General features: G+C 32.0%; 1 protein-coding gene across 1 annotated transcript; it reads right to left on the bottom strand.

Annotated features, from left to right (window-relative positions):
• Nucleotides 1-158: 158 nt before the first annotated feature.
• LOC128175163 (G2/M phase-specific E3 ubiquitin-protein ligase-like) lies at nucleotides 159-15,478 on the bottom strand. Its single transcript, XM_052840591.1, has 13 exons — nucleotides 14,989-15,478; nucleotides 12,296-12,407; nucleotides 11,586-12,040; nucleotides 11,244-11,297; nucleotides 9,402-9,494; nucleotides 7,313-7,369; nucleotides 5,197-5,262; nucleotides 5,010-5,059; nucleotides 4,162-4,451; nucleotides 3,389-3,570; nucleotides 2,773-2,942; nucleotides 1,444-1,661; nucleotides 159-976 (listed from the first exon to the last, which is right to left on the bottom strand). Exons 1-13 carry the CDS (start codon nucleotides 15,064-15,066, stop codon nucleotides 723-725), a joined length of 2,079 nt encoding a protein of 692 aa, XP_052696551.1. The 5' UTR covers nucleotides 15,067-15,478; the 3' UTR covers nucleotides 159-722.
• Nucleotides 15,479-15,714: the final 236 nt, after the last annotated feature.

Below are 15,714 nucleotides of genomic sequence, written 5' to 3'. Positions count from 1 at the left end.
GCACGATCAAATCTATTGATTTGAGAACTGCAACTCATTCTTATGAAATGGTAAAGGTTGAAAATGGAATATTTCTAAAATTGCATTATATGTTCATCAATACAATTTTTTCAAAGAAGAAATATTTGGGCTTAACAGTTTTAAAATTTTATTGTTCAATGCAATATTATTGGCACCCATTAATGTAAAAATGCTCCTGTTTCTCAGTACATATGAATCTTAAAAATTGTAACAAAATAAATCATATTGAAAATTATACATGCAATTTAAAATGTTTGCTACATCATTCAACTGAGTAAGAATTTTGCTCCCCTCTATAAGTGCAAATTAACATTTGCAAAAATACAAACAAACAAAAAAAAATGATCACAAACTAAAAATAAAATTAAGGCCCATTGACATTCCCTAGCTTTTATCTAAACAAATTAACTTTATCATTTTAGTGACTGTCAATTAAAGGCCCAGCAAATACCATAAAATCACAAGTACAAAGGTGCCATTAAAATTTCCATGTAACAATTCATGCAAATAGTAAGCTTCCTTATGTAAATAAGTAAATTTTTTTACTTATATTTATACACTGCTTTCTCTTTATAAATCTACCGGTAAATACAAATTCAATTATACTTGCATGCATGCATGCACTAGCGTGCTCTTATATTGTTAGTATCTTAACTCTAATCTGTGAATTATACATGGGAATATATATCACCCAACATCTCTTAATGATCTGTAAATAAACATCCCAAATCTAGTGCATTGTCCATGACTTCTTTGAATGCATTGTATGTTTCGGTGACAGGAATGCTCAAAGTGTTGAAGCATGTGTTTGCGTAAGGGGTAGCAAAAACACTGAAGTTTTCATCTGCTTCTGGATGACGAAACTTCAATTTCAGTGGTGGAGAAAACCCTAAAGGGGGGACCGAATCCAAACCAGTTACAAATACCAAGATGGATTTGAATTTGTCAGGTGTATCTACAAAATAAAAAAAATACATGCAGCTACACAGACAGAAATCATAACTTTTTTTCTTTTTTTTTTTTAAATTTTCATACCTATAATGGTACATATAAGCAATGCGAGATTTATATTTACTGATATAATTTACGTCATGTCTAATTTCAAAGCTCTGTTGATTTGGCATTGAGACTACTGACTCACAGATTTAGAGTTTGTTTATACATGTATGAACTGATAAATGCTTTTGAAAGTCATATTTGTAATTTAATACATGTTTATATGTTGCATTATTTTCAGTAATTTTTCAATTTCATACATACATGTATATGCATATCTTAAAAGATTAAATAAGTTCATGACAATTTGAAAATATTTTCACAAAGGTGTTGATCGAGGACCCTTAATTATTAATTAATAATTCACATTTATGCATACAATCTCGCACAAAAAGTCTGAATTGTAAGATAATAGATACCAGATACCTTCTATTTCAAGTAAATAATCTCTCCAGTAAGTCTGTATTCTTAATTCATTAATATATTTGTTACTGCCTTCCTCAGAAAATTCAACAACAAACATGTTGTCCATTTCCACCGCATCAACAACAAGATCACTTTTATGGACAAAGAGCCCTCTCATGGCATCAGGATAATTTCTGATCCTGTCAAGTACACCAAGGCATTTTAGACCTTTAGTGAACCTGTAAAACAAGTTTTTGTGGACATTATAAGTTTATGTTTCATTTCTGATAAATTTTCTGTAATTGACGAAAGATACGATACAACTAATCCTTGGTTTATCTAGACCATTAATTTTACATTGATTATTGGTGAGAAAAAATTATGCAAAAACTACTAGTATACAGTCATATATTTTAAATATCTTTTTAATCTATAGTATGCAGTGGGACTTTTTTGGAGACCTACAATTACACTTTGCACACATAATAAAGTTAAATTTTTAATTGGTTAAAATAAGAATGGAGTGTAGTAGCACTAACATATGCTCTTAATTAAGAGTTGTCTACAAGTAATCATTTACTTGAGTTATCACATCGGCAGTACCAGAAAGGTAAATTGGTATGTTTTTTCCAATCTATTTAACACAATCTCATTATTTATCCTAATAATGTAAACAAATGAAACCTAATTTTCCTATATAAAATTTACTTCACAAATCTAATAAAATTCACATTCCCACTCCATTCAAAACTATTCAATTTGTCATTTACAACTACTTGTATCAATGATTCTTGTTAAGGTCAGACACGTTCCTCGAGCATCTTTTTGTATATTCTCCTCTTAATAAAGAATTCCAACAAAATTATTATTATTATTTATAATCATTTTTATAATGATTAAAATTTTATTTTTTGATATGTACATGCCTAAGATGGCCGAGTGGTTAGAGCGGTGGCCACTCACTGCTAGGAGAGTAGATTCCATAGGTCTTTAGTTCAAGCCCCGGCCGAGGTGGAGCTCCAACATAGTGAATTTTCCCTATATGCCAAATATTTTTGTATCAGCAATTCAAGTGTATTTTCAAGAAGATTGTATAGGAAATTGCATACTCTAGCATCTTGCAGAAATGCCTTATTCAGGTAAGGTATACTTTTTGTAAGAAAAGTTGTCAAAGTAGTAGTAAATCAATTACATATTCCTGGAAAAAATATAAAATTGAGGAACGTGTCATCTGACCTTAAAGCACTGCTTTTATGAGATTCAATAACTTGAGTATTCTATTTTTGATATTTCCTGATTTTCACCTTGCACAGGTGAGTTACAAAGCTATTCAACATTATGTCAACTCACTGTTTAAGTGACTTCTCAATCCTTGTGACAGCAATGTGTCTACATAAAGCATGCACAAGCTCATTTTTCTTTTTTGGTACTGCCAATGGAAGAGCACCAATATAATCCAAAAGGGGTCTCATTGGATCCACAGCATCAAAAAAAGACGAAATATCTGTAGATATTTCAATCTGAAACAAAGAAAAAATCTGTAAGAAACATATATACTCCCCCTACTCCTAATTAGTAATATTGAAGTTAAAAGGGTCAATATTTTCACAAGCTATTGAACAGACATGCTATAAGGGGTTTTTTTCTACAGAAAATTAGCAGACAATATCTTAAAATTCCTTATAATGTCCAGAATATAGTATGAACATTGACATTGTGACCTCAAATTAAGTAGGAATCTCCTACTCCTCTGGGGATACATGTACCTTAGTACCAAGATTGATGGCTGTCCAGCAAATGGTTTTTAAGACAGGATATTAATTGATAAATTAACCAATCAACCTGCATATATATACTGACCAAAAGACCAACAGGTGCAAAATATTATACACCTTTTTATCAAATGGGGCATAAAATATAATAATATTATACATGTAATCATTTGGCTTTCATCTATTAAAAATACCTTCTGAACTTGTTGTTTATATTCATCATCAACAATGTCATCAATGGTAGGGTCTGCTGAATCAGGACCATAGGCTAAAAGCCCAAACAAAAACTCTGACATAAAGGTGGGTGCTGGTCCACCATGAACCAAGCAATAGGCTATTATTTTCCCATATGTTTCATAATCACCATTCTCTTCAGCTTAAATAAGAAAAATGGTTACAATTGAAACAAAACACTCAGTTGCCTCAGCAAGTCATTTTTAACAAGAGGCCAAGAGGCCATGCTCACCTGAGCAACAATTTCCAACTACCTGTACTCTTGAAATCTTTGGGAAAATCTTTAAAAATCTTCTAATTAAAAACCATACCTGGTATTTGGCCAAGAAAGTTAGAACTTATGTGGAAGCATTCTTATGTAGTGTAGATTCTAAACTGTTGAAATCAAACTTGAATCTACACTCCCTGAAGATGATTACACATAAGTAATGATAAGTTTCAACATTCCTGGCCAAATGGTCTTCTGAAGATTTTATAAAATTTCAAAGAAAATATCATTTACTAATTATCTCCCCATATAAGAGGACATGGTCCTTATTTTAAAAAATTGAACCCCCTTCACAAGGATGCTTTGTGTTAGGTTTGGTTGAAATTGGTAATGGTTTTTGAAAGGAAGTAAAAAAATTTTTAAAATTTATACAGACAAACAACAGATAAAATATGACTATAATCAAAAGCTCACTTGAGCTTTCAGCGCAGGTGAGCTAAAAATGAAATATCAAAATTAAATTACCTAGCAGGTTTTGCAAAAGCATCTTTCTTCTGGACTCGCCTTCGAAAATAGAAGACTCTGACACTGCTTGTATTATAATTCTCATAAATTCCCTTGATGGACCCCCATCATCAATTCCCTTTTCCCCTGAGAATCGTACAAATAATGGATGTTCAGCCATGAATTTTTCTCTTTTAAATGATTCTTTTGTGCCCAATACATTGTTTCTATCTACGTTAATCACATTTTTTTTCCCATCAGTTTTTATATTCTCTCTGAGTTGTCTAAGAATTTCTTCAGCTGTTACATTCCTGAAATAGAATACAGAAAAATAGACCAGTTTTTCAATGTCACAAATACCTGTCATGTGTGAATATTAATTAACATGTATCCAAATAAAGTACATGTACCTCACCGTCAATATTTTTGTAAAATTGAGAATTGCTGTATTTAAAGGCTTGTGTGCACTGCTAAAGATCATAAAATAAATTTTATGATATTTATTAGTTAAAGGGTTATCTCATGTTGAAATGGTATGGAATATGTTAAAGCCCCTAATGATAAACAAGTATTCTAAGAGTATTGCTACATGTACATAGGTAGAACCATTACTTAGGCAGCCAATTATTAATATTCAGTGGTGTTGGAAGCAAATTGAAAGTGGGGGGGGGGGGGGGGGCGCTAAACTTATCAGCAATCTTGACAAGCAACAAAAAAACCCCACAGGATTATGGTTATGTATATATAAAAAGAATTAAAAAAAAAAACCTGATATTTTGAAAATGCTACATTTTTCAGGTCTATGCTGAGATGGAACCTGAAAATGACAATATTAAGTTAGTATTTACCGGTATGACAGGTCTACTTACGTATTACTCTGGGGTAAAACATTATCAGTGGCATCTCTTTTGAAAATGACCTAAAAAAAAACAAAAACCAATGTAATACTCATTATTAAAAACATTATTAATTAATGATTGGTTTAGTGCATATATATAAATGTAGCAATTCAGCTATAGTATCTTGAAATTATTATTTCATTTATAAATTAATTACTGTTGGGGTTCCTGAATCAGATGGTACATGTATTTCTGGTAAACTTTTGCAATCCAGTTCTTCTGTCTGTAAAAATTGAACACATATCAAATAATGTAATAAACTCATAATTTAATAATAATAATGAGCAAACGGTGACATATCAAACTGGAAAGATCAATATATTAATATGGATATAGTAGATGCAAAATTAAAATCAACAATGAAAAATTAATAAGCTACAATATAATTTCTAAGAACTGGGTACGATAAACAGCAAAATCGGCCCTGTTTTCAAAGTTAATGAAATTTTAAGTGAAATATTTGGGGAATTAACCAGTTTCAAAACAGTTTGATTTTTGAAAATATCTTCTACGGTTTTCATATAAAAGTTATCTAAACATATCATTGTTTATAGCTATTCAGTTAACCAATAATGTCATGACATCATGAAATGTATTGAAAACGTTCTTCAAATAATAATTACTGAAAGGATGTGCTGGTATAATGTAAAAAAGACATATTTTATCCATTACTTCTTTGCCTTTTGCAGTAAGAAATTGATTTTGTTTCATGTTATATAATTTTATACATTATCATCATAATAGTTTGCATTCTCTCACCAGGTCGTGTTACGCAAGTTTCGGTTGCACCCCTGTCAACGCTCAATGTACAAGATTAACGTACAGAGACGATGGGCAAACTGTATTTAAAATCAATGTACCGGGTAGTTGATTTTTTTTTTTATCTAAAAGCATGATAATAAACAAATCAATTTAAATGTTTGATGCATATGAACATCTTGCTTTCAAAGTTACTGTAAGAGCTTTTTAGTTGAGGTAAAAATTAAAAACTGCACGATTACATTATCTATAGTTTGACGGATTTTTGAAAAATTGAAAGGGTATTTTTTCCCGCTCCACTAGATTTATCGGTGATTATATAGAAATCAGCAACAGTGTCAACTCCTATAATCTTATATAAACTTGCCCACAATGCACATAGCAATATGATCACTATTATTTTTTCTTGTGAAAATAGTTTTTTTAGTTGATTTAATTACTTCAACAGGATTGCAAACATTCAATGTCTGATTTACTAGTATAAATATCTGATAACATTGTACCAAATATAAAGATGACTACACAAATATCGTGTCTTGAATATGACTTCTGATTCGATAATAAAGCGGTTTTGAAATTTTAAATGTGTCTGTACAAACTCTCTCTCTCAGCTACTTTATGACGTCATTTGTTTACACTTGTTACGTCATTTATGTAGAGTACAAGGGCACACAGATAACTTCATGTTCATTAAATAGCAATTAAATTATAAGAAATGTTGAGGTTTTTTAAATAATATTTCTTCTTGTATCCATCATGACATCAATATAATTGTATATTTGTTTTTACTACAAAACAATGTTGACCATTTTATCTGCAATACACGGTATGTAATTGTGAGTAATTTAAATACATTGTTTCTAAGGACGAATAAACTAATAAAAATACTCCAATTTCTTCACGGAACAGTTTTATTTTTCTTAAATTTAAATCATTTGTCAACTTAAGTCGATTTTTACTTTTAAGTATTTATTTAGGCGTTGTCATATTAAAGAAACTCATCTTACGTTTTAGCTGATCAATGAAAACATCTATTTTTGTTCATCTTGAAAATAGAAAATAACAAAAAACGAAAGTGGCCGCAATCTTGTACATAATTTTTTCCGTTTTTATGTTAATAAGCAGTCTAAAATTGTCCTATTCTGAAATTTTGGTACATGTACTCAGATGCAGCCTTATAGAAATATCAAATCAAACATTACAAAAACCCATATATGTTACAAAATCCGTAAACAAGGTCCGGTTTCGGATTTTACAATTACCAAACGCACGTGAATTTTAGCAAACAAAAGTTATTTTCATACATTAGATGTCCTAAATGAATTATTCCGGCGAACATATTAAAGATATCAATGGCATGTGTTTGATTTTTCACATTTCAACAGGGCCGATATGTTATACTTAGCGTACCCAGTTCTTTCAGAAAATGTTCTTTATCAATTAGCTAGTAGCTGAAAATATTTACCGTATGTTAATTGTGTCTGTAAAATATTCTTTTAATAAATATTTCTTACTGTTGGGGTTCTTAAATCTGCCTCATGAGAACATTGGGGCTGATCCAATTCTTCAACCTGTAAGTTAATACACAAATTAAAATTTTAGTGACGACCTAATAAAATATAATACATGTGAGATGATTCAAATGTAACAAATGCTCAGATATTAATTGTGGGAGGTGCATTCATGTATAAAAGCATGTAATTATATATGTGATGAGGAATGATTGACTAAATGACTCTGATTAGTGATGCTTCTTTTTAACACATTTATTTTGCATTATTTGCATGACATTTCAAAATATTTCTAATAAAATAACTAATTTTTACCACATACATACAAGTTGCATAGGTATATAAATCTTAAAGCTGCTTGCTCCGATTTATGTCAAATTTTGTGCACGCTTTTAAACGATGTTTATGCTAAGTATGTGTACAATAATAGGCATTACAGTAGTTTTCCTGGCCAAATTTCAATAAAAAAGAAAATATGTACAAAATTTGTTAACATAAAAGGGTATCACATTATTTCGCCTCATGTTTCAATTCGCCCCTGACGTTGAGACGTACGGGTATGGTTGTATTACGACTTTGACATCGCTATAAGTAAAGGTTGTAATGTTCCGGCAAATTAAAATTATTTTTAACCTGTTTATTTTGTTTGCTAATATTTCTGAAGTTTGCTTTGTTTACAAGTTTCTGAAGTTTGCTTTGTTTACAAGTTTGCATACCATGCGGGTTAAATAATTACCCAATCATTCGGATGACGTAACCAAACAGTTCCCTTTTCTAAACATTCCCATGATGCATTTTGGTTTGTTTATTCGTTTGCCCAAACAGAATTTATTTCATTTACACTGTACTTTGAATATTTTTAACTTTTAAAGGAGACCGATTCTGCTGGTTTAAATAGGAGAAAGTCTATAACTTTCTAAGATAATTGCTTTGTATGGAAAATTATTTGATACTGTGATAACCAAAAAATCGGACCAATCAGCTTTAAGTGCTATGTAAGCATATGTTCAGGACATATCTTTATAAAATTTAAGTTTTACCCCAAGTGCTTTAGGTTTGCATATTGTACTGATCTAGCTTGCTCCATAAGTTTAATCTAATCCAAAATGGTTAACCTGGTTATTTATTAAGAAAATATTGGATAAAAATGGCTCATTATCTAAATCATGATTGACTTATTTTATGAAACTTAAGATGCATCAGCATCTATAATCTAGCTCTGATCTATGTATGGCGTACTAAGGTATGGAAATAGTCTAGCTCCAAAAAATTAAACTGTGCTGATACCAAATGCCCAGTGTACTTCGCATCATCACGTTATCCGCCCCTCAGCTATGTTCGATAACTCTAAAATATCTGGAAATTGTTTGTTCATACAATAAATTTTGTTTTTATATGGAAAAACTTGCATGTTTTATATACCTACACAGTCAACAAAGCCATGGCTCAGTGGTATCGCAGAGGACATGACTCACTAAATATCCACAATATAAAGATTGTGCATGGGTAAATCAAGCCGTCTATGCATCATGTAAACTTTTAACCTTTATTCTCTGCCAATGAACCTTTTGTATTTTTAATGGTATATCCAACCTAGAAAATTTGTTATATTAAGTTTGTAAAATGTCTGGATACAACAAATACATTTCTTTCTATTTTATCATACATAACATATGAAGGATAAATAACAGTTTTATTAAAGATGATCAACATACTTTAATTAGGGCTGAGGAGCGGACAACCTTAAGCTCCCCAAAATTAATTAAGTTGAGCTACAAGAGTTATTTAAACAAAATTACCGGCATTTACATCTAAGGAGGTTGGATGGTCAAATAATTCAAACAATTTGATCAATTTAAACATTTTGATTGTGATTTTTCTATTAAATTAACTTGCTATTAAAATTTAGTAAAGAATTATTATAAGCTTTAAATTTGAATATTTTCCTGTATTTTTGTATTATACATAAAAAGTGTTTCTTTTCCTGGAGGTTAGAATTCTGAATATATGGTTTTAAAATGGTGATGTCCATCCAACTCTTTAGAAGTATATACCGGTTTTGTCAATGATAATGTTCTTCAGTAAAACACACCTTTTTGTCTCGAACGTCACCAGATGGTTTCCTTTTCTTGGACTTTTTCAGAACAAGTTTTGGCAGTGGTTCAAAGTCATCATCACTTGCATCCTATATTAATATTAGTTAATTTATAACTTTTCATTCCATATTTAAATTAAATAATTAAGATCAATTAAGTCTTGTGGTGAATTTTTGTTCAGACCTAGGAATTTATGCATATGCTTAAAATTAAACACTTTTCTAGATGTAAAAGTACTTATATTTATAGGAGTGACTTTCAAATGACATTGGTAGAAAATCAAGGCTGATTACACCAAACTTTTTTATGCCAAAATATTATACATTGTCTTAAGGTTCCTCCACACCCTGTGACCAGTACTTTTTTGCAAGTACATCACAACATAGCAAATTCAAAGTATTGTTCTGGCTAAAATATTGATCAATTTGAGTGTCTTACTTTGTAGCTCAGTATGTAAGTCATCTGACTGCCAATCTGCAGGTACTAGGTTCAAGTCCAGCAGGAGCTTTTTAATAAATATTTTAGCTTTTTTTTAGTTGACTTGCACTAAGTTTTTCAATTTCACATTTTTCACAACAAAAAAAAAATAAATGATTTTTTTCTTTTATTTTCAAGTTGTATGCATAAAGGAATATTATATCTTTCCATTTTACAAACCGGTATATTTCTTTTGATAACATTTATCAAGTTGTGTGAAGGAACCTTAATTTATGACCTGCATTTAAAAAATCAAAAATCTGGCAACAAAAAATGGTGAACGCAAGAAATATATGACAAGAATCCATTCTTACGGAATAAAGGTAAAAACAAGAGGCCCAGGGGCCACATCGCTCACCTGAGCAACAATATAGCCTTAACTCTGATCAAATTAGCATTACAGTATCAAAATCAAAATATCTTAACAACTAAGTAGAGTAGATCTTGCTCAATTTTTTTTTAAAATCTGCCAATTTTTATCCACATATTTATGTGGTAAATACCAAGCCCCTTTTGTAGTTGTACATGTAAGAAGATTTTTCTCTATTCCTATATAATCCCCCCTCCACTTGTGGTCCAACTTTTCTCTAGGGTATCATGGTTTGGTCAAACTTTAATCTGCACAACCTGTGCTTACAAACAAGTTACTGCTTTTTGGACTGAAAACTTTCCCAGAATATTTTTTTTAAGATTTTCTCCATAAATTCCTATGTAAAAATTTATCCCACCGTACCATTATGGCCTCGTCCTACCCCTGCGGACCATGATTTAAACAAACTTGAATCTACACTATTTGAGGATGCCTCCACACAAATTTGAGCTTTTCTGGCCTTATAGGTTTTTTTTTAATGAAGATTTTTAAAGATTTTCTCTATATATTCCTATTTAAAAATTAAGCCCTCCCCCCTTGTGACCCCACCCTACCTTTGGTGACCATGATTTGAACAAACTTGAATCTACACTACCTGAGGATGCTTCCATACAAGTTACAGCTTTTCTGGCCTAATAGTTTTTGAGAAGAAGATTTTTGAAAAATGCCAACAAATTTTCAATCATTTTAAATTATCTCCCCTTTAAAGAGGATGTGGCCCTTCATTTCAATGAATCCCCTTCACCCAGTGATGTTTTGTGCCTAGTTTGGTTGAAATTTGCCTGGTGGTTCTGGAGAAGAGGATGAAAATGTGAAAAGTTTACAACAACAATGCCAACACCAACGACAGACAATTGACAAATTTTGATCAGAAAAGCTCACTTGAGCTTTCAGCGCAGGTCAAACAAACTGCACAACACATTTGCATGGCTAGAGAGTCAATTTGCACATGTTGCATTAAAATTAAATAGCTGAACAAATTATATGCTACCTGAACTTTTTCATCATTTTCTTTACTGAATTTGATTTTCTTCTGAGGTTCTCCCTGAATAAGAAATAACTTAAATGGTAGAAAAAATTGAAAAACTTGTCATTGGGATCTGACCATAGCTGCAGGTATGTAGCTCCTGGTCTAAAAAAGATTTGGATTGACGACCTAGGAGCTACGGTGCCTCCCATAGTAAAAAACTGCAATTTACGGCGCACGAAAAAACAGACCTGCAGCTAGATTTGACCTATCAAAAAGTTAATTTCATAAGGACATGTTCGCCCACTTTCATCATTTTATATTTAAAAATCATAAATAACTAAATGCGTCTCTAAATTCACTTACTGTTGATTTTTCACTGATGATAGGATCTTCATCCCCTATTGATTTACATGAAGTATATAGGTACAATCTTATTGGGTATGTTCGGATTTCACTGTAATAGCCTTCTAAGGTGAAGGGGTCTCCATTACTCAAAACGTCTTTTATCTTTGCACCAGCATAATTTCCAATGTAATACATGTAATCTGTTAAAGGCCCTTGATTCTTATTTTCCCCATCAGGAAAATACAGCTCCAAAAATTTTTCGAGCATTTCTGGTAACGTTGTGTTTTTCTCTATGTCAATTACTTCCTTTCCTCCAGTAACCCTTGAATATACTGAATTTTTTCGTTTTTTATTCATCCAGCCTACATGTACCCGTCTGCTGGTTGAAACCCTTGATCTTGCCGATTGTCTCTTTTGGAAAGTTCTACGAGAACTCAATTCTCGTAATTTAATTAGTGTAGGAGAGTCTGGCACTACAATAACAATTCAAAATAGTTACAATAACTTAATACAGCATTGATCTAAGCAAATAACAAGAATAAAGTACAAGGTTCATTTCTAATTATATTAATTCCCACACACTCACACGTAGTCACACATACACACACACATATATATTTATATATCACATCTTCTCATTATACAAGAGTGAGTTATAGTTCTGCAAAAATAAAGATTTAAGTTTTAAATGCTTGAGTATAATATCTAACATCTATATATATACGTACATTTCATAACTGTTCGGCAACGGTTTCTAAGGCGCGCCCTATCCCCAAAATTTACAACTCCCAGCTTTTCAAACTCGGCATTAGTCAGGTTTACTACTTCCTTAGGCCCAACCTGAAAATCCAAAACAATTTCATGAAATTTCCACATTAATTTTTGTCTGAACAGACACATAAAAATAAGAGCATCCTCCACGTTACTTTACTTCATCTTTGAAAAAAGAGTTATTTACACTGACATACATTAATTAATATCAAATTGTCTGCATTTTATAAAATTTGTCAAAAAGTTTAATAACATCCACAAGTATCCAGAATATTTAAATGTACAATATTTTATTCACTTTCTAGTCTTCTTGTGTCATTTACTTCAAAAAAGATATATTTATGTTAAATTATGACTTATCAACTCAATATAATACTAACAGTGTATGAACATTTACTTGCAATTGACAATTTCAAGAGAAATGTAAAATGTTTATCATTATTAATATAGGAACAGATCTGAATCACATGATCACCTTTTTAAATAATTACTTTTGATAACTGTGTCACCTTAAAATTTGATCACTTTGTTGTATATTACTGCAATTCCTATAAAAAGCATTCTGAGAGCATTACATTAATTAAAGCAAATGTCTCCTAGTGCACTCCGAACCCGAATCATAAAAAATTCTGTACACATGTTTTAAATTACCATAATTATTAATGATCAAATGAAACACAAGCATAAACTTATATGCATTACAAAGATTTTTCTATAAATTCTTTTGATTATACCTTTTAACTTGAAGATCAATTACAAGGTCATGAATGATTGAAGAAGAAAGATTGGAAATATACAGCCTAGGTCATTTCTATATCTTTTACAGTAAAAACAGTTAATATGCCTTAAGGGACATTTAATTGGATTGAAATTACAGATAGGATTCTAAGGAAGTTAACTTTCAACCCACTTCGATCAGCTTTTTGAATTGATTATTATTTAGTAAAATTTTAATTAATGTGATTGAGAAATATATCAATGACATATATATCAGTTAAGTTAAATAGAATATATGCAAAAATTACAGTTATTGCAATATAGGCCTATAAAGTTCAAAATCATCCGATTTTAGGTTGCAATGTTGAGTTAAATCTTTTTCCTTGCCATGAAGGCACATAGGGCCATGCAGTGATTATCCCGTGGTGCTAAGCGGATGAGAGTAATTGACTCCCCCCTGCATGGGACACCAGTCCATCGCAGGTACATGTAAATTACCCCCAGAGTAATTCAATACCTAATTTCAGCTGGGTGGACGAGACAATGTAGATAAAGTGCCTTGTCTAAGTGCACAACATCAAGTGACCACAGTGGGGTTTGAACCAGCAACCTTTCGATTACTGGACTAATGCCCATGACCTGGTGACTGAGCCATAAGCTCTTGAGATTGCCATACAATCTACCAATTTCAATAAATTTTATCAAAACTTTGGTCATTTATCTAATGATATCAAATTAATTTTCTTGTAAGTTGCTCTGTAAAGATTTGATTGTACATATTATCTATATACAGAACTATAATATTTATATTGATATGCTGTCGAAAAAAGTATAAAGTTGAGTGAAATTAAATCCATAACTATATATAATTTCATTTACACAAATGGGTATATTTATTCTTATTTATTATATTACGTTGCAAAGTAAAGTATTAAATTTGAAATCTAATTATTTATCTTCCGGATAAAACAATTCTGTCTGCATTAGCTATACTGATTTGCAGCTATGTCTATGAGAATAACAATCAACTTATAACAACCGGAACCAAAATGAATTTCAATTAGTTAATCCAATATATGTAAAAAAAAAAATTTCTCACACATCCGTTTCATATTGTACTGTTCAGCTGCCCATTTCATTGCCACGCAATCTCAATGTGTTTTGACTGTAACATATGGAAATGATGTGAGCTATATACCAATCTTGCCAGTTAATGTTTAACTAAAGTCTACCCTGTTTAATGATTGATGTCATGTATTAGCATATGACAGGGGAAATTTGGATTGAAAGTTGGCTTATTTACTATTTACAGTTGTTTTTAGAGTGATTTTAAACAAATAAAGTATGGATAATATACTATTTCATATTTTTTTATTTTTCCAAGAAAATTATACCGTGAAATGGAGGGGGGGATGCCTAACGTACGGTTAGGCCTAGTCGTTATTGTTACTAAACTGAGGCTGTCTGAGCACTAAAGTCTGTCCAATGTTATTGCTTCCATCACTTTTTGATGATTTTTGATAAAAATACACACACCTGTTAAAGAAATACAGTTGAAATCGATAAAAGGGAAAATATCTAAGATATCTTCATTGACACATAATCATTTTTCACTCATAAAAGTTAACAGGAACTGTACTGTCAGTATAATTTAAGCAAATGGGAATGGGGCAAACTTTTGGCCCCCAGCGAAGGCTTATAAATTATGTTTCATTATGTTAGAGATTTGATCGGAAAGCGATATAAAATTTCAATTAACGTTAGGCCTATATAAAGTTTTAGCTTTCTTACACACGTAAGCATCCCCCTTATGAGCGGACCACGCTCCCTCATCAAATACAAATAGTTCAATGCCTGGACAGACTTAAAAATTGTCAGTAAAATTTGCACACATTTTGCCTATAACAATTATACATTTAACCGGCTTTATTACCTTGTGGTCCTCGAATAGCCCTTTAAGATTCCCAAGACCAATCTCATCCAGAATTTCATCCATTATATGGTTAAGCATGCGCAGTCTTATATTTCCGGACACGACTTCCTACTAGACTGTGAAACTTGCAAAGTTGCGTTAGCGCGACGGCGTGTTGTGCAAAGTTGTGTTAGCGCGACGGCGTGTTGTGCAAAGTTGTGTTAGCGCGACGGCGTGTTGTGTGTTAGCGCGACGGCGTGTTATGCAAAGTTGTGTTAGCGCGACGGCGTGTTGTGTGTTAGCGCGACGGCGTGTTGTGCAAAGTTGCGTTAGCGCGACGGCGTGTTGTGTGTTAGCGCGACGGCGCGTTGTGCAAAGTTGCGTTAGCGCGACGGCGTGTTGTGTGTTAGCGCGACGGCGTGTTGTGCAAAGTTGCGTTAGCGCGACGGCGTGTTGTGTGTTAGCGCGATGTCTCGTTTATCTGAACGCGATGTCGCGCTAACGCAAATGGCCCTATCCGGACACCATACATATGGGTTTCAGTTCTTAATCTTTCCATTTCTTACGTGACATGCTTAGACACAGCAATCTTCTTTTCATTTAATTCCAAGATGAAGACATCGTTTAATTTTTTTATGCGACTTAGTCCAACATAATGCATATGTTCAATTTTTCGACTTCCAAAGTGCAGGACTGCTTTGTTCATTGTTGATCCTTGCGATTTATGAATAGTTTTAGCACACGCAA

Source organism: Crassostrea angulata, chromosome 3 (assembly GCF_025612915.1).
Source record: "Crassostrea angulata isolate pt1a10 chromosome 3, ASM2561291v2, whole genome shotgun sequence".
Taxonomy (NCBI): Eukaryota; Metazoa; Mollusca; class Bivalvia; order Ostreida; family Ostreidae; genus Magallana; species Magallana angulata.
This window is presented reverse-complemented; position numbering and strand designations above follow the sequence as displayed.

Bases quoted from the DNA above. Each gene is read 5' to 3' on its own strand.
- LOC128175163 (XM_052840591.1), bottom strand. From the start codon at position 15,066: ATGCTTAACCATATAATGGATGAAATTCTGGATGAGATTGGTCTTGGG. The intron at 7,370-9,401 runs GTGTGTTTTACT...ATTAACTTACAG, and splicing joins GTGACGTTCGAGACAAAAAG to GTTGAAGAATTGGATCAGCC. The intron at 2,943-3,388 runs GTATTTTTAATA...TCTTTGTTTCAG, and splicing joins ATAAACAACAAGTTCAGAAG to ATTGAAATATCTACAGATAT.